Source organism: Ovis aries, chromosome 1, assembly GCF_016772045.2.
Source record: "Ovis aries strain OAR_USU_Benz2616 breed Rambouillet chromosome 1, ARS-UI_Ramb_v3.0, whole genome shotgun sequence".
NCBI lineage: Eukaryota > Metazoa > Chordata > Mammalia > Artiodactyla > Bovidae > Ovis > Ovis aries.
The window spans coordinates 43469736-43492463 of NC_056054.1; the positions used below are offsets into that span (position 1 = coordinate 43469736).

A 22728-nucleotide genomic window follows, 5' to 3' on the forward strand; every position below is an offset into this window, starting at 1 on the left:
GATAGTTCAGGTGGGCCCAACTGAATCAAATGAGCCCTAAAAGCAGAGAACTTTTTCTGGTGGAGGCAGAGAGAGCAGAGGAGACCTCAGAGAGATTCCAGGCAGGAGAAGGATTCATTGTGCTACTGCTGCCTCTGAGACAGGGTCCAATGCAAGAACCAAAGAGAAGTCGCTAAGAGCTGAGCGTGGCTTCCCTCTCTGGCAGCCAGCAAGGAGGTAGGAACCTCAGTCCTACAACTGCAAGGAACTGACTTCTACCAACCTGAACAACTCTGCAAATGGATTCTTCTCAGAGCCTCCCTATAAGATTCCTGACTTGTAAAATCCAGAGCACAATAAAGAGCCAAACCCACGATGACTTTGGAACTGTGAGATAATACATATGTGCTGCTTTAAGCGGCTAGATTTATGGTAATCTGCAATGGCAGCCAGAGAAAACAAATACATTCTTAGGGCTGATGTGGGTTACAGCTGATAGTATAGCTATAGTACAATGGCATAATGGATGACATCTTAGATTTGTTGAAATATGGTATCATTATCTTTGTTTTGCAAATGGGAAAACAGGCTCTTTGAGGTCAGGTGACATGCTCAGGTGAATCACATTGAAGGCTCGCGCTGTAAACCATCAAGCACACTGCCATAGAGTGCACAAGGGCCGGAGCATCACCCCAAAAGGCCAAGGAAGGGCTGACATGATCTCCATCCCAGGCCGGTGTCCAACATGGGATCCCTAACACGGATGACCACAAAGACCCACCCGGGTCCAGAAGGCACCCACCCGCAGCAGCATTCATTCATCCATTAGTGGAGCATCCCAAGGTGACAGATCCTCAGCTAGATCACCTAGCTTACGAGAGCTGACACTGCAGAGAGGTCAGCACTACAAAGGCCGGAGCACTAGAAGGGAAACAAAGCATCCAGAGCGCTGAAAATCCACCTTCAAAAGCTAAAAATCCACACATTTAGGAGTTCAGGACAGAGCACTGGGCTTGGAAAACCAGACCCTCCTTTCTAGAACTTTCATGGGCCTCTGTTAAATGTGGGAATCCTGAGAAGGAGAGACTGTTGTTCTGTTTTGCTTTTTGTTGATGGAGATGGAAGCTAGCTTTACACCAGACCGCCTCATATGAATCTCTAAAAGCAAAAAACTTAAAAAATAAACCACACACAGTCATCTTTTCACTCAACCAAAGATTTTCTCTCTTTTGATGGATTTCATTTTAAAAAGATGAAAATTAATTTCATATTAAAAGAGCATCCCAAGAGCTAACGGAAAGAACATTTCAAAAAGAAAGATGATTCAGTGTAACTCTAACCTCATGCCCTTCATCGAACCCTGAACTCTGGCTGGTCTCTTTACCTTGTACTTTTACTTGCCTCTTTTCTTTCACCCTGGAAATAAGAGTAGACAGCTCTCTGATGGTGAAATCAAAGGGTGAACAGGAGGCCTATTCAGCAGGTACACAAAAAAGTGGCATGTATAAGCTTTCAGGAGATGCATGTGAAAGGAAAAATCTAGATTTCTAAGAAGATTTTGCAGAAAATGCCACTAAAATTTATATATTCTCAATCTCTCTTGTTTTTGTTTGAGAGTGAGAAATTCTAGACTAGAAGGTCATCTTCATAATGGTTTTGGAGAAGTCCCAGTTTAATAATACCATTAGCCGAAAACTATTTATAAATCAGACATTAGCAACTGGCATAAAACCCTACTTTCCACTTCTCTCGATTTTGCACTGACAATTTGGCAGCCCACTTTACCGTAGGCCCAAAAGAGCTATCACATTCCTGAGTCTGTATTTAAGAGATTCTGACAGTGATGTAGGCAAGAGGCTTGCTTCAGGAGGAAAGGTCAACATATGCCTACAGGGGGACTAGCAGGCCTGGACTGCCCATGGGAGAACACGTACAATGACTTCAATCCTCTCACCCATTCACAATTCGAAAAATGTAACTGACCCTAATTACCATTTCTCACCACTGAGACTAGCAAAGATAAAAAGAGCTGACACCCTCCGTGCTGGTGGGGCTGTGGGGAGGCAAGCCGTCTAACGTGTGGCCAGGACAGGGAGAAATGACGCAAGCTCTCCCGAGGGGATGACAGGCCCCGTGATTCAGCAGTCCTGTTCCCAGGAATCAATCCTCTAGGTTCACCTGCACAAAAGCAAAATGACACCTTTATCTGCTGCCGCGCTGTGCGTATTAGCGACAGACTGGGAACAATTCAAAGGTCTAGTCGTAGGAGACTGGTCGAATAAACTGTGGTCCATCTTCCCAATAGAAAACAATGGTGCTGACCGAGATCTCCAGGACAGACTAATTTTAAAAAGCAAGACACAGAACAATATATATAAATATACCACCTTTCGTGAAAGAAGGGAAACACATTTATATATATATGAGGATATATATGCTCATTCATATATATGAGCAAATGATATATATATGTGCGTGTGTGTGTATATATATATATTTGCTTATATTTACAAGTTGCAACTGGTAGAGAGTGTGGTAAAGGCTTGGTTAAGAGCAAGATTTCTCAGTGTTTACCTTTTTATATGATTATGAGCTTTGGGGGATACCGTATAAAAACATTGCTGAAGTCCACAGGATAGCAAAGGATAGGACTCAGTCGGATAGAACTGAGCACACGTGTGCACACTGTATATACATGACCAATTTTTTAAAAAATGGAAAAGTTGGCATTTCTAAGGCATTTTTTCACAGGAGCGTGAAGACTAGAATAAGCCCAGCATGGAAGACACAAAGCTGAGGAGCCATCTGAGGTCCAGGCAATGCGGGTTGAGGCAGCTGAATTCTCACGGGGGCATTAGTAAATCAGAGGAATCTGAGTCCAGGGTCCAGGAGCTGTGCACGGAGAGCTTGGTTTCTGCCCTGTGTGATGTCACTGTGGGGTGTGGCTGTCCCTGAGCCCCATGACATTTATGACAGCAGGAGGAAGTCAGAGACCTGGAGGCTAAAGAGAGGTAAAGGAAGAAACGCGAGGATTCCCTCCCAGGCAGCATGCCAGGTGCATTTATTTGCTTTCTGGATTTGGACAGTAATGGCTGAAGCATGCTGCTCATTAAATATTTATGTTGAAAAAGAGGGCAAAACATGTGCCGGAATCTTCTGCCTAATTCAACAGAGAGATATTCCTGAAAAGTTGAGATTCCTGGAGTTGTATAAAATAGTCATACTGTAAAAGCAACAGGTTAAGTCTGCTCTCTCAAGAGATTCTGTGGGGAATCCTTCTTAGGAACTGTTACTTCCTGCGATTCCTTGAGAATCAGAGCTTGCCTGAAGAAAGCTGAATTTAACCAGATGAAATGTGACAGGCATTCACGTTTCTGCACCTGTGGGCATTTTTCACATGGTGCGGCCACTCCATAAAAACAGCAGAAGGCCAAGGTCCTAAGTGCAAGCCAGCACGTCTATCCTTCGAACCACTGCCTTCGCAGTCTGACCTACTACATGTGGCTGACCCTACCTGCTGTGCAGATTACCTCTCGAGAAGAGCCAAGAGGAAGGTAACTCTGACAGTCTGCTTCTAAAGGGTCAACTTGAAAGAGAAAGCATGCAAGCAGCACCAGCTGGCACTGTGAGGGACACAGACAAATCCCTTTTCTCAGTTATTGGTGGCTTTAGCAACAAACCTCCCCACTTCTCACTCGAAACTAGAAAAGTCTTTCTACCTAAGCAGCAGCCGCTCAGAGGTGGATTCCCGACTCCTGCAGTCACTGTCCTTTGCATCCGTCCCCAAGAGGAGGGCCCATGGCTGGTCAATAACACCAGAGATCCCTCTGTCTATTCTCAGGAGACACCACTGCAGGTATTGGGCAAGGCTGAGCAAGCCTGTTTGTTGGTGTTCAACTCACAGTAAACAATGTCAACGTTGTTTCAAGTGCTGGTCTCAAGTGCTGGGTTTTACCTCCCCTTTAGGAAATGATGAACTGAAGCAGCAGCCTGTCAGAGGGAACATGCACCGCCGAATGTGCAATTCCCAGTAGATAGCATCAATTTTACCTTTGATTAAAAAGAACATTCGCTCATCTACTTCACTGTGTGCAGAGAATGTGGTTTTATTTATTCATTCCAGTGGCATTTAGTAAGTACCTACTATGTGCCAGACTTCTGCCTGCTCATGGCATTTAGAGGGTTACTGTGGCTGAAGGAGTCTGCTGCTCATCATATTGTGTCTTTTGTGTGAATTAGGAAAAAGCCAGCCCTCCAAGTGGACCCAGTCTTGCAGGCTCAACAGAGTCATAAAGAAGCATCCCCTCCTCCTGGCAGAGGCAATTCCAGCCCAGGACACATGGCTTTTGGAGTATATTTGAGCCCCAACTTTACTTCCTTGACCAGCTACTCCTGTGTAGTGAACAATCTATTGTTCAAAGCTGCCCTGTCAAGAAGTCACAATTCAACTCTTCTGTTCCTTGGCGAGACGTTCAACCTTCCCCTGACAACTCATCTGAGCAGCTGACTGTGACCTTACATACCCACAAGAAGCCTCACGGTCTAATGTACAGGCAACGGTCTAAGAGTGCAAAAGTCTGGGTGGCTTAGGTACAGGACGGGCACCAAGTCTGTGGCTCTCAACACTTTGCCAACGTGTCTGAGGTTCTGGTTGAATAAACCTGGCACGATGGTTTCATATCAATAAAATTCTCACGATGTCTCAATAAGGTCCAAGTTTTTGGATTTTGATCCCTCTTTCCATCCTTAAATTTCTTTTGTTCATGTTGAAAGCTAAACTGCAGTAACTTCTCCTGGAAAAGCAGACAAAATGTGCAGTCACTGAAAGCTTGGGATCTTAAGTCAAAGGGCTCCAGTGAGGGGGCTAAAGTGTTAATGTCCAGTGCTCAGAGCCTTTTCGGCTGGTGTGTGCTCAGTCACTCAGTCGAATCTGACTCTTTGAGACACTATGGACTGTAGCTCGCCAGGCTCCTTTTTCCATGGGATTCTCCAGGTAAGAATACTGGAGTGGGTAGCAGTTTCCTCCTGCAAGGGATCTTCCCAACCCACGGATTGAACCTATATCTCCTGAATTGCAGGCAGTCTTTACCGTTGAGCCACAAGGAAAGGCAGTAGCATCTGCAGCTAAACGAGAGCCTGGTTATTCTACATGGGTAAAGTTAAAATTCCACCCCCATGGGCTCACGTGCGTTTGCACACAGCCGTTGGGAATGAAGGCAATTCTCTGTACACGGTATGTGAGTGCGGCAACGATCACTGACTCAGAGCCCTCTCCAGGGAGCACTTGTGATGACACCAACCCCAGTTAAATCAGAGCTTACGCTCCTCTCCTCAGTCAACCAAGGGGATGCTATGTCAGTTACATGACACTGACTGCAAAGGGAATGGTAGCCTATTCTGTAAGAAAGCAAAGGGAATATAAGACCTGCTGGCCCCAAAGTCACCTGCATACAATAAATGCACATGAAAAATGACAAAAGATACTTAGCAACTGATTCACTAAAGCAGACCTAAAAGAAATTCTTCTTTGAGCTACTAATTCTCCAGCAGAGTTGAAAATATGAAAAGTCTTAACAGTCTACAACACCCTGGTTTTTATTATACAGTGATCCTCTGAAATGCAGACCCATTAAAAGAAGACAAAAACCCTCCTTGTCAGAGGATGGCAACCAGACACTCCCAGCTAAGCAGTTTTATGATACCCAATAAAGCCTGACACAATAAACCAGACATTTAAGTGACACTAGAAATGATTTTCAAGAGACTTGGGATTAAATGGAATAATCCATCTAGAAGCAACCTTTGGTCAAATCACCTCCACCCTCTGCCCTGTGTCCAAGCCGCCTGGCTCACTGCTCTTTCCTGTATTCTCTAGAGAGAAGTGGGGAGACAGGACTTCCTAGTGTAAGCTTCGTCTAGAGTAGGACTTATGGCCAGTGCCCCCACTTCCTCTCAAGGTCCTTTCTGGGAGTCCAGGGATGGGAAAGGACAACCATACAGATCCCTTCAGGTCTGCTCCCTCTCCGAGGCAACTGTAGAAGCTTCAGCTTCTATGGCTGCAGAGGTGGTGAGCCCATTGGCAAGGCGCTGGTAATACTCCTCAGGCGGGTCATCTCACCTCTAACAGGAGCCCTCTCCTCCTGTTTCTCTTGGTTTGATTTATAGCTTCTAAACAATGCTTCCTCCATAAAGCCCTCTTTCCCCCACCCTAATTTTAGCACTCCACTGAAGTGGCTGCAGAGTGCTTAGCGCATGGGATGTGCAGTCAGAACAATCCCAGGTCACAGTCTCATCTTGCCGCCTGGGGAGCCTCAGCTTCCTCACCTGTGCTGCTGTGAGGACTACGCAAGATCATAAACAAAGGAATTAGACTTGGGCTTAGGACGTAGAACAGCTCCGTCAAAGGAGTCGCACAATTGTGCTATATATTTTTTTTACCTATTGACCTTTCCCATTAAACTAAGTGCAGTATGTCTTCCCTTGTGACCATCTTGGAGACCTCTGACATGTGGCAGGTGCCATATGCACACACTTCTTCCAGTCAGGGCTAGGACGTAACAGATCTGGGAAGTGACAATTTCCATAAAGTCAGGGTTGGCTGTTCAGTGAGTCTGCACGCAAACCCGAAGTTCAAACATCTTTTAAGAAGATAAACCTACTACAAACTTCCAAAAGGGTCTCTCTTACTGCTAAATAATTCTCACATGTAAGTCCAGAACCTTCAATTGCTTATGCAAGCTGGTGTTTTTTTCCCAAACAAAACCAAAATCCTGCTATTTACAGCTAATCAGATTTTACTGATTGTTACACAAATAGACTATTATTTATTTGGGGCAGGAGAAGAAGGGGGCGACAGAGGATGAGGTGGCTGGATGGCACCACTGACTCAATGGACATGAGTTTGCGTAAACTCAGGGAGTTGGTGATGGACAGGGAGGCCTGGCGTGCTGCGATTCATGAGGTCGCAAAGAGTCAGACACGAACGAGCAACTGAACTGAAGAAAATTTTCTCAGTGGAGAAAATATGGGGAGAAGCACCCCAATTCCACCATCCATTTGTCTGTACTTTGTTTTCTATGCATAGCTAAACTTTTTAAAAAATCAGTTATAATTGTAATAATCCACTATAACTGGGCACACTGCCCTTCTGCTATTAACTTATCCTAAGGTGGACTTTATGGATCATGGATTTTTTTTCAAGTATCTAATAAGAAAGGAAAATGGGACTGCGATCCAAGAGAATTTTAATTTGTTGAGCAAATCAACACTGCAATCCATTTCATGTTTAAAAGACACAACGACAATTGCCTGATGGTATTCTCTTACTTCTTAAACACTGCTTGATAGGACTTTATCAATTACTGAGCCTTTTTAGATTCAGGGGAAACATTAAATTTTCATATGGTTGTTTTCCTGTTACAAAAACAATGCATCAATGCATGTTCATAACATGTAGAAAATCTTAGTAAGCAATAATTTAATGCTAATATTTATTGAGCATAGACTATGTCAGGCACTGTGCTTTAGTGAGATAAACTCATTTATCCCTCCCAATGTCTCATTGAAGCACAAAGGTTTTAAGGAACTTGCCTACATGCTACACACCTAGAAGCATGAGCCTGGAATCCATCGCTGTGCTATAATGTTCTAAGAGTGAAAGGAATCAATAATTTATTCAATCAAGTCCTCCACTGCTTCAGAGTATAATGTCATGGGCAAGAAATGATTCATAATAATGCTGTACCCCTTATAGTTATTTAAAAATATTATAAGCATGATCTCTGAGTCCCTATGGAACAATTAGTAAAATGAAAAGTCATCTGTGACACAAGCTGCGATTCCAATCAGCCCAATTCTAAGCACCTGATGTGCGTTAAGAAAACAACAGGCGCTTAAAAGGGTTTGTTTTAAAGATGGAAACATTTTTCTAAAATTCTGCAAATGAGTCAATGATGTGATGAGTGTATTCCCTGAATTAACTGGACACGCAGTCTCACAAAAATTTACCATCAGTCACAATGCTTTTATAAAACATTTACGAACTGGGTCTGCATGCAAACCCAAATTTCAATCATCTCTTAAGAAGATAAATCTATAAATTTCCAAAAGGGTTTCTCTTTTACTGTTAAATAGTGCTGCTAATTATTCCTAAACACTTCTTATGGCTTATCTGTTAGCACTGGACATCAGTACATGAAAAATAACTAGATACCCTGGGTCACATTTTTTCATACGTTAATGAAAAATTATACTAGGTAAAAGATAGACATTTCTGTTTATAGCCTATCCAGGGTTAATAAGCATAGCTTTTTAAATATAAAGTTCTCTTTAAATTTAAAATATGATTAATGGAATGTTTCTGATTGCCTGGCTCTAAAAATATTATACGACTATAATTCACACTAAAAGCACATTAAAACTATTAACTCTAGTAATTGTAATTATTCATACTGCTGTTGAAAATATATGACGCACTCATGTATACAAATATTTCAGATATTTAGACAGATAGTTGGCTAGATAGATATCTATAAACCCAGGCAATTTCTTAGGAATTTAATTGCTCTAGTATTTCCAGAAGCACTATCTATCTATTGATATCTATCTATAAAATCAGATGCCTTCTTTATGTCCCTATGTTTCCAGAAGGTTCAAACTGCCATCTTTCACTTTATCTGATGACTGGCTGCTAGAGTCAGTTGATAAAATATCTAATAATCTTGAATATTATCCACGTATTAGGTGCAGTGTTCTCCAAAGATTGTTTCACATACTTTCATAAAAACCCTCGAGATTGAGACCACACTCATTCTCATTTTACAAATCAGACTGAAAATGGTTAAGTAACTGATATTCCCATCCACATCTGTCCAGCACTGAAACCATACCTCAAACCACTATTAAGCTGCCTCTCTGCCAAATCAGACTCCAGAAAAATTTGACTTCCACTACTTGCCTCCCTAAATTAAGCTTAAGCTGACATATAACACAAAAAAACACCCAACACGAATCCAACAAAATAAATGACATAATTCCAAATCTGATTTTTTTTCCAGTGAGAGGTTTTTAACATAAAAAAACAAAATTAATCTGATATTTGCTAGCCATTTCTTCAAGTGCTTTGACTGTGCAGCTTTCTGCTGTCACAACTGGACAAATCACCCACGTCCTTCAACAAGTGACAACATAAGCTCAACGCTGCAAATCTCACTGTTAGAGAGCTAAGCTTTCAAATGAGACTGGAGCCTGCTACATTGAAAATTTTTATAGTATTAATCTTTTTGGTTTCTTGTGAAACACAGACCAACATCTTAATGTATTTCTAGACAAATCTAAATTCTGTCCGGATTCATCTTCCTGAATTACCTGGGTTAAAAACAGTAAAAAACATGACTGCATTTTTTTTTTTCTCATAAGGCCTAAAGGAGCAGTCCCTTAGACTGTTTGGCATTTTTTGGATTTAAACCAGGGTTTTATGGTGCTAATTAACTGTTAGAGAAGGCAAAGAAACGGAACAGTCGATCCCAAAGTCCTCTTATCTCTGAAGTCTCTGTAAAACGTTTGATTACTTTAAAAAATTATGTATGTGTGAATCACAAGTTTGTTTATTGAAAGAGCTTGCTGACACATACACTTTGGGTTTTTGTGTTTTTTTTTTTTTTTTTAAGAATCAAAACAGTTCCTTACTTGAATGTGACTGTTTTGGCAACAGTTAAACTCAACCCCGTCATTCTAGCGCTGCCTGCCTTCCTGGTTCTCCTAGGTGAGGGCCGCCATCCTGCGATAATTTACACGCAGGGCTAAGACGCACCAGCAATGGTGCAGTGTGGTGACGAGCACTTTAGAAACAAAGCCAAACTCCGCTTTTAAAGGAGAGAACACACGTACACAGTTCCCGTCTCTCACAACGTCCAAAAGATTCCTTATAGACAACCTACTCAGACGAAGCTACAGCAGCCCCAGGAAATATAAACTGAGTCCGCAAAGACCGGGGGGAGGGGGGCCGCCGGGGGGGACAGGAAACAACTGATGGGAAGGAAACTGATCATGTGAAGTTTGCCCGACTCCACAAGGTCTAATACATTCCGGTTTGTTTCCACTCGGAGCAGCCATTAAACGTGCCCTGACACGTGGGCGCAGGGGACCTCCCTTCTCGCCGGTTTTTGGCCATTTCCTTCACTGTGCGCTTGTTTGTATACAACCTCGTCCGGACAGGGGGTGACCACAAGATGACAGGCCTCGGCAGTTCCTTCACTCGGATTTCCAGTTGTCCAAAGTTTCACTCCACGGCGGGGATTTAACGAGAATCACGAGGTCCTTTCCGAAAGTTATGAATGGTTTAAGTTTACAAGACACAAACAGAACGCGAGGGACGAGCGAGTGCTGGGCGACTTCAGCCGCAGCGTTTTAAAATTAGCTTTAATTGATATGCCCTAGTTAAAATTAAAAAGGGGGGTGGGGAGTCACTCTGATCCACTCAGTAAGTGTCGGGGGCAATACTTTAAAAAAAAAATCACTCAAGACTCACGTCCGAGTTTTGACTTCCTCATATCACCTGCAAATACAGTCTCCTGGCCACTCACTGCTCGGGGGGTCCCTCGCGGGATGTGTGATCGGAGTCCTCTCGGTGACCCGCTATTTCCCCGCCAGACCCCCAGCGCCTAGCGGGTTCCAGGACTGTGTACTCGCCGCCTAGTCCCCAGAAAGAGCGGAAGAAAGTAGGAAAGAGGGGCGTGGCGCCCCGGTCTCCCCCATTTGCCTGCCCTCCTCCCAAATCTGGCACCACCGCAGCGGGAGCTAGCGGGGAACCCCGGAGCCTTCCAGCCCCAACCTGGCGCGGGGCGCACGGCTGCGGGCCGGCCGCGGAGCCAGCGTGCGGGGAGACCTTTCCTCCTGCTTCAGCCCTCGTCCCAGGGACCGCGTCCCCAGACCTAGCCCCGCAGGACCCCCGGCTTCCCGGGCCATCTGGCCGCCGCCCGTCGAGGGCGAGCGCGCCGTCCGTCTCCCGGTCTCGGCGTCCCTTGCCCTCCACCCCCATCGCAGTCTCCGGCGCCCAGTGCCCCAACCAGTCCCCGCCCTCCGGGACACTCTCCCCTCCTTCCTTCCTTTCTCCGTTCCCTCCCTCCATCTCGCTTCCCAGCACCAGGAACTGGGAGGCGGCTCCCAAACTGGTCGGCCGACGCCCCGCGCTGCGCCCCTGTCCCCTCGGGGACCGGACTTGCCACCTGCGCCCGCCGCTCGGTGCTCACTTGCCTGCCGGTGCGCTGCCCCTGCCGCCACCGCCGCTGCCGGGGACTCTGTCTCTAAGGGCTCCTGGAGACGACTCCGACCTCTCCTCCTCCTCCTGCTCCTCCGGGCGGGGGCCGGCTCCGCCTCGCTCGGGGTAGGCGGGGCGGACAGCCCGACGGGCGGGGCGGCGGCGGCGGCCCAGGACTCCTTCCTCCCGGCCGGCCCGCCTCCCTCCTGCCCAGATGCCCTGGCGGTTCCCTGGTCTGGCTGCTGAACCCGGGTCGAGCCTGGGCCGGCAGAGGAGAAAAGTCGGCAGCACTGAAGCCCAGCAGACATCTGGGAGCCTCGGCCACCCCTCAGGGTCCCTTCCTCGAATTCCCTGAAGCTTTGGAAGTTCAAGCACTTCTCGGGTCCCCCACTTAGCGACCCTCCACAGGGCTGCTCTGACTCCTCAGCAGTTTACTTCCCTTGCGAACTCTAGGCACCCCTTCTGCCAGTCGTCCCTTAGGCCACTAATATGCCAACCCCCTACATAAAAGTTAGGCTCTACTCCAGGAATTTCTTAAGAAAACAGTCACGGTAAAATTAAGGGCCCTGGGGCCACCGAGTGATTTTGCTTCCCAGAAAATGGAGCTATAGCTGCGGGTTGTTGAATGTGAAGTACATCCACCCATCATGAGCTTCCCCTCCATCTCTCGCCATGAGATTTGTATTTCCAAATGCCTCCTACCTGGCAGAATTCTGCTTATTGATTGAATTAATTAGATTTGGTTAGTCTTTTCCGGAGGGATTCAGGGTGAGGTAGTTTGAAAAGCCACTTCTATTTCCATGAACTTCAGACTATTCCTATACACAGCCATTTAACGAATGTTCATTGAGCACGTGTATGTGCCCAGCATTGCCACAAAGGTGATTGGAGAGAGACAAAGGTGATTGGAGAGAGACGAAGATAATTCAGACGTGGAACTCACCCTCAAGAAGTCCAGAAAGAGTCAAAAAGATGGTTGCGCAGAAATCTTACCCCCCAGCAGACTTCTTGCATGCTCCTAGGAATCAGCTTTCTTGTTTGACAGGGTGTAGAAAAAGGAGGAGAGGAGGCCAAAGGAGGACACTTAGAACCAGTGTGGGTCGAGTCCATACTTGAAGTGGAGTCTTAAATCACTGGTGAAAGACGCCTGTGTGTTGAGCTTCACCCGCTGGAGAGGAATAAGGCCTAGGGAAGTAAGCAGCCAAGTACAGGAGGAAGGACACTGCCTTTCATTTTTCCCTCCTGACCCCTACTCAAGTACTATTCTTGGTGAAATCTTCCACCAGGCTGCAGAAAGGGGGCTATGGGTATAGGAAGTCAGTGGTTGGATGCCTTGTCCCCAGACTGTGGTTCTTGCAACCTGTGGATGGCAGTGGTTGTTGGGATGCAAGCCGCAGCCTGCCAGGGGAGCTCAGTATTCCTTGCTTTGTACAGTGGTAGGAATTGTTTGACTGATTCACAGATACTGACAGTTCTAAGGATATATGCTGAACAGAACAGCCTAATGCCAGCTGGGGCTAAGACCATCCTACTCTGTATCTTCTGACCACAGACTACAGAATCAACTCCTAAAGCCCTACCAATAATTTCTATTTCTGCTGCACTTTAGAGTTTAGTCAATGCTTTCATGTATGTAATCTCATCTGGAAACTGAGGTGCCAAGAAGCTTTTGAATTATTGAAGCTTTTCTAATTTAGTGTAATTCAAAGTGTGGTCCATAGAAGAGTGACCGTCTGAGAACTGTTACCCATCTGTGATGGGATAAGCATAGAAACTGAAGGTGAACATGTAAAAACTTACATAGTGATTTGAGTAATTTTCCTGCCTGTTGAACTTAATAACTAAAAATATGGCTTTGTATTCTGTATGTCTGTTTTCTTTTTCTCATTATCTATTTTGTATTTATCATGTTGAATAAAAGCATCAGCCGCAACAGATTGAAAATAAAATCCCACAGATAGTTTGAGAGGCACTGATCTAGGCAGGAGCAAGGCAAGAATAATAAGAGCTAACGCTTTCACAGCAGATGTTGCTTTAAGTGCTTTACATATATTAACTCTGTTAATCCTTCTAACCACCCTAGCAGGTAGGCTCAGGGAGGTGAAGCAATGCAATCCCAAAGTGGCAAGATCAGAATTCCACTCAAAGAGTCTGGCTCCAGACTTCATGCTTTTACCTACGCCCCTTTAGCCAGTGTTCTTTTTGCTCTGCTGTGTCTAAACTTCAGTCGTTCACATTTCATCTACATATTGCTGTACCTCCTGTATGATTTCTTAAATTTATATTTTTGATTGACTTACTTTTGTGATTTCTTCCATATATGATGCTTGTGGTTGGTAATTTTACCAGTGAAATCATGACTTTGGTAAACTAGCATCAGTCTCTCATTTTGGATCACAAGCTATATGCTTAACTCCAGCAGTTGCTATCAATGCTCCACCATATCCCCTCTGATCCTTCTCCAGTTTCATGCACGCTGGCTCCAGGTGTGGGTTCATTCCCATCACCCATGCCTGGCACCTGCATCTTGTTGTCAAAACACCATACTCAGCTGCAAGATTTACTTGGCCAGCTCACAGAACAGCTGAAAGTACCTGGGAATTAATGTTCCCCTACCCCTGCCTCAGCCTTTAAACAGTGACTTAGGACTATGGCTGTATAAATACTCCAGTTCCTTTGCCCTCAATTGGGATAACTTCAGGATAGATCTCCAGGGTCTACCAGGCTGCCTACAAGACTGAGCCAAATTCTCTCCCCACTTCTATGGGACTGAGGTCACATTCTTGCTTGTCTTTCTTACCTTTCTGGGACCTATTTCTCACTCCCTCACCTAGGAACATATTCTAATCAGGACAAATTATATACTTTGCAGGGCCTGGCGCAAGATTTTTAAATGTTCATGAAATATTAAGGATCTGAAGGTGGCAAGAAACTATCGAAGGGCCCCATGTGACTGCACTGGTGTGCCACTTTACAGGTTGCACGACAGTGACGCTGGCCTGAACCCTGGTAAGTAATTTTCACATGAGTTCTCATCTGGGGTCTGTTTCTGGGGAATGTCAAGCTAAGATAACAACTATTACAGTAAAAGCCAGCACATTCAAGGACTATCCGAATCATCTTGTCTAATACACTGGTGGTCAGCATCCCATAGCTTGCGAGACCGTCTTGTAGGAGGATGGGTCATGCCAAGCTGTATGTAAAGAGCTTTAACCGCAGGAAGTGGTATAGCAGATGAGACTGATTTAGGTTAACAAGTGATGAGGCAAGAGATGTATATTTTCTTCTTAATTCTGACATTGAGTGATACACACAAAGCGTGAATTTGAGTAGTATCTTAGACTGAGTTACCTGGAAACATACCTTGCATGAAAAAGGCTTACTGATGAGTGGCTAAAAAGATATACCTGTAAGCAAGTGAGGCTGGCAGGATAGGGGAGAGGAAGATGCTGACTTTCAACATGGTTATGGCTAGACCTGTAGTCCAAAGGCAGCTGGAGGTGGGTGGCTCTTCAGAAATGGACCAAATCAAGTACAAGGTATTAGACCTTTATATCTCCATATCCTGCATTCCTGGGAAGAGGTATAGCATTGGGCAAAGCAGTTCCCTGAGGGCAATACTCCCTGATGGATACAGTTGTGACTGGTCAGAAACCAATATTACCAACAACTCAGGAACAGGTGTGCCCTGAACAGAGGGTCTAGGAGAAGTTGACAGCATACAGGACAGGTGGGATATCTCTAAGATTGTACTGAGGTTATACCCAGTCATAACTGGCACACTCAGCCCAGCCCAGGAATGCCTGACCCCTTGGTCTTCCTTGGAGCACTCAAGCAATGCTTGGTTGCATTTTGCCTTCTTATTTGCTTTATACTAGGAACCTATTTGATTTCCCATTTTTCCTTTCTCCAGACATTTTAAAACTCTCTTTTCTTTCCCTTTCTATTTTCTGGTCCAACTATTTTCTACCCTCCAATAGCACTTGAGACAAATCAATCAATCAGTTGCCTATGAAAGAGTGGCAGTGTAGTGAAGTAAAATCTTACGCATAATGAAACGAGGCCCTTGAGATTAAGTCCTGGCTTTGCCACTAACAGTCTGTGAATTTGGGGCAAGCACATCACCTTATGGAGTTGTTGCTTGTCTTTAAAAAGAGATTTACAATGGTCTCTGAGATACCAGTTCTTTGAAATTAAAAAAAAAATGTTTTAAAAGATGACTTTCTCTACTGTATTATCCTTCATGAAGCATGCAAGACAAATAGTTTTATAACTCAGGACAGCTGATTTTTTAACTTAATTGCAATTTGTGATGTAAACTTCCACTCAGTATTCAACGACAATACTTTAACCCAGGCTCAGTCAGAAGATGGGGGAAGAGAGATGAAAGAATGAGGCAGATCAGTTGGTCTGTGATTGGATCTCCACGGACTTCAGAACAGTTTATCTAGGATATCAGAGTTGCTTCCTAAGGATTTTATTTATTTTAATGCACATGGCCACACTCTTTGTCTGAACCTGCCCTGAAAGTTATGGAGAACTGCCTCCTTTTGAATAGCTTACCTGGGTTAGTGTTTCACAAACTGGTTTTTCTGCTCAGTCAGAGGCTGCCATCTTCTCATGTAGAAGTTAGATCAGGAAGAAGCACAATCTTGGAAATCCCCAAGTAACTTGTTGAAACATGTATGGACACAGGCAGGAGCTATGACATAAACTATGACTATAGATCGGTAGTCAATTCAATGCCGTGCCATTCTCAAATGGATGGAAGCCTCCAGAGGCCTGGGTGGGAGGGGCCCAAAACTGAGTTATTAACTCAGGTTAGTTGATTACTAACTCAGAATGAGCTCTCTGACTTATTACAGAGCTAGGCTCTCTAGCTCTGGAGAACAGAACTCCCAGACACTGTTTTATAGAGGTCAAGTGTGTGGGCTCAAGAATTAGCAAAATTTCCCGTCATTGGAAGGATTCAACCACTAGTCAGCTAGGAAGCAGAGATATAGAGGTTATCAAGGGAAGCAACCCAAATGTCCACTAGAGGAGATAGGATGCCTCCATCTAAAGCACTCTGTGAAAGGAGATAGATCTAAATGTATTCACATGGAAAGATGCCCCAAATTTATTTTTGAGCATAGAAAGCAAGTTATAGAAGACCATGCATGGAATTTCCCACTCATGTATAAAAAAGCATATATATACCAGCACAAATGTCTGTATGAGTAAATCTGTGATGATGTTTGGCAGAATGTTAGCAGTGATTTTCTCAAGGTGGTGCATTTTGAGTAACATACTTTTTTTTTATATTGCATGTTTTTTTTCTTTTTACCATGACAGTATATCTTTTCTTTGAATAACATGGTGTTTCTCTCTCTCTTTCTCTCTCTCTCTCTCACACACACACAGAAACACTTATCTTTTCATGTTATAAATAGAATAAAAAAGGCACTGTGTCTATCAGTGGTTGGAAAACTACGGCCAAGTGGGCTAGACCATCAGCTCTTTTTGTAAGTAAAGTTTTGCTGGACACCCATTCTTTTATCTATTGCCTTTGACTGCTTCTACTTACAGAGCAGAATGGTTATGACAGAAATCTTATGGGTCTCAAGGTGTAAAATATGTATCTGCCTCTCCAGAGGCAGAAAACTTGTGGCAATCCCTGGTGTAGACAATTAGAAAACTTTTTCAATATGGCAAATTGAAGCTTGCTGCTGCTGCTGCTGCTGCTGCTAAGTCGTGTCAGTCATGTCCAACTCTGTGTGACCCCATAGACCCCATAGCCCAACAGGCTCCCCTGTCCCTGGGGTTCTCCAGGCAAGAACACTGGAGTGGGTTGCCATTCCTTCTCCAATGCATGAAAGTGAAAAGTGAAAGTGAAGTCTCTCAGTCGTGTCTGACTCTTAGTGACCCCACGGACTGTAGCCCACCAGGCTCCTCCATCCATGGGATTCTCCAGGCAAGAGTACTGGAGTGGGTTGCCATTGCCTTCTCCAAATTGGAGCTTGCTGCTGCTGCTGCTGCTGCTGCTGCTGCTGCTGCTGCTGCTGCTAAGTCACTTCAGTCGTGTCCGACTCTGTGCGACCCCATAGACGGCAGCCCACCAGGCTCCCCTGTCCCTGGGATTCTCCAGGCAAAAACACTGGAGTGGGTTGCCATTAGATTTCACTAATTCTTCAGATTTTAACGTATCTGAATTTTCTTAAAAAATACAAAACCTAAACATGGTCTGTGTATTTTAAAGTGCCTCCCAGTTCTGAGTAGTGATTATGATAACACAGCCAAGAGGCACTATGTATCTTTGGTCTTACTTTCCCTCCTTCTTCTTTCCCTCCTGCTCTTTCTTATCCTCCTCCTGTTCCTACTCATTCTTCCAAGGAGATATGGTAAGTCTCATGCTATCCATTTTGCCCTCAGATGATTTTCCACTTGAATGAGGACTAGATGGAGAATGGAGGTTCCTCTCTCCTTCTGGCTGGGTCTCTCCAAGATAAAATGATTGGGGAAGTTATGGACAAAATAAATTATCCTGAGGAAGGAAGGGTGAGCTCCCAAAGGATCCACCCAGACTTGGGTGAAAGCAAGCCAGGGACGTTGCAGAGAGTGGCACACTCCAGAGGGGAAGCCTGGGAACTGGATGGAACAAGTCCCATCTCTCACTCTTCTCATTCCTCTCTCCCACAATCCTCCAATTTTCCTGAAAGCTTCCCTTCCTGCATAATCCATCTGGCCTCAAGGTGCGCAGAGGAGGTTTGGGATGTTTCTCCTTCACCATCAGTGGTACTCAGCACGAACACCTTCAGTTAGAGAGACCACACAGCAAGGATAGCTAGTGCCAGTCTGGCCAAGCCAGGCCCTTGCTCACTGCCAGAATTTGGCTAGAGGAGCTGGATGTTGGCCCTGATGTGGAATGTACGCAGATGCTAACTAATTAAATGGTTCAACAGAAACATTCTCTTCGTCAAGCACTCACCCCAGACCTTCCCTGAAGAAAATAGAAGGCCCTTGCAGTGTCAGAAAGGGAAGCAGCCTGATAGATGATTAGATTATCAATCCATCTATAGCCCTTGCTACAAGGTTTTGACTCAGACACAGTCAACCATGTGGATCTGTGAGCTAAGTTGTGATGAGAATGGAAAGTATTTTCTCTGACACTCTGATGACAGACCTGCTAATTTCATTTAGCTTTATATTCTAGGGAGAATGGAACGTACTTTGCCTGCAACCTCTGTGACTCCAATTTACACTGCATTGTTCTCAAAGTATCTAAAATGTTGTTTTTTTCCAGAGTATTGAGTAATCTCAAAAAATGTGATTAAAATGCCATTTTTCTTAGTATTCCAATATTACTCTAGAAATACTGAGATAATAGAATAATCCCTACCACAATGCCACAATATAAGTACAAAATCCTGGCATCATCATTGGTATTATTCCATTATCTCAGTGTTTCTAAAAATAAAAATATGGACTATTCCTGTTCTGAGACTACACTGTGAATTATAGACCACATTCAAATTTTGAATGCAATAAAGGTGCATTAATTTCAAGAGTGTTCTGACCATTTCTGTTTAAACACTCTCTAGATGTCTTATCATTGTTTTCTCTCCTATTTCCTAGATTACTAGGTAGGTTGTGTCTGGTCCTACTACCAGTTTGGGCATGGATTTATTTTCAGAGGTTTCTGATGAATTGTGATGGATATATTTGTATTGCTATAAATAGCCTTGATCTTTGTTCTAGAATATAGTTAAGTTACTGGGACCAAATTTATCCTTTTAGGTCTTGCTTTTAAGATTAATTTGGCAGGAGTAAAGTGGTTATTGCTCTAGGGCTAATTTCTCCATTTGAAGACAAATTGTTTGTCTACCCAGTGATACATAAATCTTGAGGTTTTCCAGTCTGGCTGGTAGAAAGAGGCAACACTTCTGGTCCTGCATCAACATCAGGCACTGTTACCATTGATCCTTACAGCTGCTTCTGCCCTGGCCTTGATTAGTTGCTTTACCTGAATGAGTTCATCATCACTCATCATCAGTTCAGTTCAGTTGATCAGTCATGTCTGACTCTTTGTGACCCCATGCACCGCAGCACACCAGGTTTCCCTGTCCATCACCAACTCTCAGAGCCCTTGCTCAAAACTCTTGTCCATCGAGTCAGTGATGCCATCCAACCATCGCATCCTGTCTTGTCCCCTTCTCCTCTTGCCTTAAATCCTTCCCAGCATCAGGGTCTTTTCCAATGAGTCAGTTCATCATTATATTCAGATGGGACCTTCAGTGAGTCTCTGGGTTCTCTTTGTTCAGCTCTCTTCGATCTCACGCTCCTTCCCATGAATCCTAGTTGCTTTGATCTCCCTGAGTTCCCGTACGTATCTCCTTGACTCAAGGAGCCCATCAGCTCCTTTTGAATTCCCACCTCTCCCCTTTGCCTGGAAATACCTTCCAAGTAGTCAGCTCCTTTCGTTTGTATTCCATCTTTCAGGGATCACCATCCTTTTGTCACCCGATGTACAGTGTTTTGCAAGCTGTTGTTTCTCTATTTTGTCTGTTTTTAGATTATTTCAGATAGGGGGGTAAAACCAGTTCTATACTATAAGTAGCAGTCTCCCCAACACTCTAAACCATACATTATTCTTCTTTTCTACTTATCATTGTAAAATGTTATTTGGCACATTTGTTTTTTAAGGGGCTTCCCTTATAGCTCAGTTAGTAAAGACTTTGCCTGCAGTGCAGGAGACCCAGGTTCTATTCCTGGGTTGGGAAGATCCCCTGGAGAAGGAAATGGCAACCCACTCCAGTACTCTTGCCTGGAGAATCCCATGGACAGAGGAGCCTGGCAGGCTACAGTCCATGGCGTTGCAAGAGTTGGACACGACTTAGCGACTAACCCCCTACCCTTTTTTTTTATTGTCTGTCTCCTTATCAGACCATAAGATATATGAGGGAACTTATTATTCTATTAGGTTTACTGTTGCATCCTCAGCTATTATATCATAACATTTATTATTCTCTATATAATATATAAGAATAATATAATAGTGTTCATTAAATGCTGAATGAATGAATGTGAATGAATGAATGAAAGCTAGACGAGAGCCAGATCATGGGAGACTTTGAATGCTCAGCAAGGAGATGGAACAAGTTTTGCTGAGAGCAGAGGCTCTTATTCCAAGCCTAGAAAGACATATATAAAATCCTATTCATTTGCAATTTGAGGGCCTTGTGGGGTGCTTTGCTGGTGACCACTCAAATTCCTGTCTTTGTAAATCTGCCCAAGCTCTTGGTAGATTAGGTCACATTTTTGGAATCTGTTTGTAACTGAGGAACCTGGCAGTCATAATGAATCTTGCCTTTGACCCTGCCTCCTAATTTTAATGGCTCTAAGCCCTTTACAAATATTAATTATGTCTCACAATGGAGTTGCCACCCTGACCTCTTTTCTTAGGTTGGTATCACTGGGTCCAGTGTTCAGCATTTCTTCCCATAATAGTAAGCTTATTCCTCCTTCCTAACAGAGAAAGGTTAGGGTAATATTTTTACAAATATTCTTAGTCAGTTAGTGTCCTAATGACAAACTTTACAGGTGAATAATTTTCTTAAACTTCATGTGATAATTGCAAAAGCATCTCCATTGGTCTTTCTGACTTGCCTTTAAGACAATGCAGGCAGGATAAAAGTATTTGGAATTATAGCTACACTTATTTTCCCTTTTGTTAGTTATATAGTTAGTTATATCCCTTCTGTTTGTTATGTCATATCAGGGATATAATATATAAATAAAAATATGTCTGTTGGGTTGCATATTCAAAGTCTGTACTGATGATGTGCCCAACAAAAAATATTTAGGGATCATAGATCTAGTCTCTCCCAACCCACCCTAAATGAGACCAGATTACTCTTCCTAGAAGGTACCTTTATTTGTTTTCCTTTCTTCTGCCAGTACAAATGAGTAAACAAAAATGAGTAACCCAAACCCCCACACCTTCTATGGCTTCAAGATGAGAAAAGTGACAATTAAAAAGAAGGGAGCTTTTCTATGCAGAGACACATTCAGTCCACAACTGTTAATAAGCCCTCACATCTGTACAACACATTATAATTTTAAATGCATTGAACTTTGCCTACAGGCCTTTTGATTTCAGAAGAACATGGGTCTGCTCCCAGCCAAGATATCCAATATATATTTAGTTCTACTCTAGACATGACTTTGGGTAAACTCTGGAGTTGGTGATGGACAGGGAGGCCTGGCGTGCTGTGGTTCATGGGGTCGCAAAGAGTCGGACACGACTGAGTGACTGAACTGAGCTGAACTGATGAAGCCCTTTATGCCCAGTTAGAGACTAAATTATGGACCCAGAACAATAACTGCAAGACCACGACTATTTCCCAAGGCTCCATCAGTGCCTGTTAAGAGACACAATTACTGAAGAGATGATGGAAATAAGGAAATTTAGACATATGAAGTTATTTACTATAATTATACAGAAACAGCAGTTGAGTAAAAAACCAAGCCCAGTACACTGGGGGTGTGTGTGCATGTGTGTGAACATGCAAGTGTGTATGAGTGCTTAGAAAGGGGGGCAGGGATTACCAACACACCAGATATGTGAATAAAGAAGCTATTATGGAAGAGGAACTTCTGGCCCTGAATAAATACCACCTGACACCAGCTGGATTAGCAATGGTGTGTCCAGCTGAGCCTTTCCTGAATTCCTAACGTACACGCTCATGAACAAAGTAAAACCGTTTCGTTGTTAAGTTTTGGCACAGGAGAGCTGAGAGCTGTAGACATCCCGTGAGTACCTGGATCAAACGCTGCCTGAAGCAGAACTACCCCTGGATTTGCAGTGAGCCAGTACATTCCTTTTAGTTTGTTTATGCTAGTGCAGGTTGGGTTTCTGTCACTTCCAACCGGAAGAACTGTGAATAATACAGTGAAACTCTTTTAACTCAGGTGCAGAAGCTTCAGCTAATCGTAATTCTCAGCTCTTGACTTAACTCTCACTATCAATCTGTTCAAGGACCTTCTCTTATTTGATTGATTGAATTTCTATTCATACCCTTTTGACCCTATTCCTATTCCCATTCCCTTCTATTCACAGACAAACATTTTAATTCTGTTGTGTATCTTTTTATTTGTATGTGTCCTTACAAAATACATATTATTTTTTGTACATATATTTTACTGTGGTATATTAATGGTACTGTGTACTCATTTATGTGAATAATAGTTAATGAGTTTTTCCAATTCAGTGTTGTGATGGGTCATATTTTTCTCTAAAAATGCATCTCCTATTATACATTTTCCAGGAAATATATATTCTGATTATGTCTATTGTTATTGACAATTGTTTTTGTCATCTTGGTATTTTAAGAAGAACCTCTTTTATTCTCTGAATGTCTTATTTCTCAACCCTGCTCCATTCCATACACAGTTTATTTTTTAATAATAAATGTTTGGATTACAAGGATGCAATATTTTCTCCTCTCTTTGAG

General features: G+C 43.6%; 2 protein-coding genes across 5 annotated transcripts in view; one reads left to right on the forward strand and one right to left on the reverse strand.

Annotated features, from left to right (window-relative positions):
* Positions 1 to 11306, reverse strand: part of GNG12 (G protein subunit gamma 12) — a 138076-nt gene extending 126770 nt beyond the window's left edge. For 2 of the 4 annotated variants that reach the window (XM_027971018.2, XM_060410785.1), the window contains exon 1: positions 11229 to 11306. The gene's annotated coding sequence lies outside the window, so the exon portion shown is untranslated. Of the gene's footprint in view, positions 1 to 11204 lie in introns of all 4 variants that reach the window. The other 2 variants (XM_042249597.1, XM_042249604.1) reach the window with 2 other exon arrangements.
* Positions 1 to 11366, forward strand: part of LOC114116104 (basic salivary proline-rich protein 2-like) — a 62002-nt gene extending 50636 nt beyond the window's left edge. The window contains exon 2 of the mRNA XM_027972521.2: positions 10630 to 11366. Within this exon, the coding sequence (XP_027828322.1) occupies positions 10630 to 11366 (737 nt within the window). The remainder of the gene's footprint in view (positions 1 to 10629) is intronic.
* Positions 11367 to 22728: the final 11362 nt, after the last annotated feature.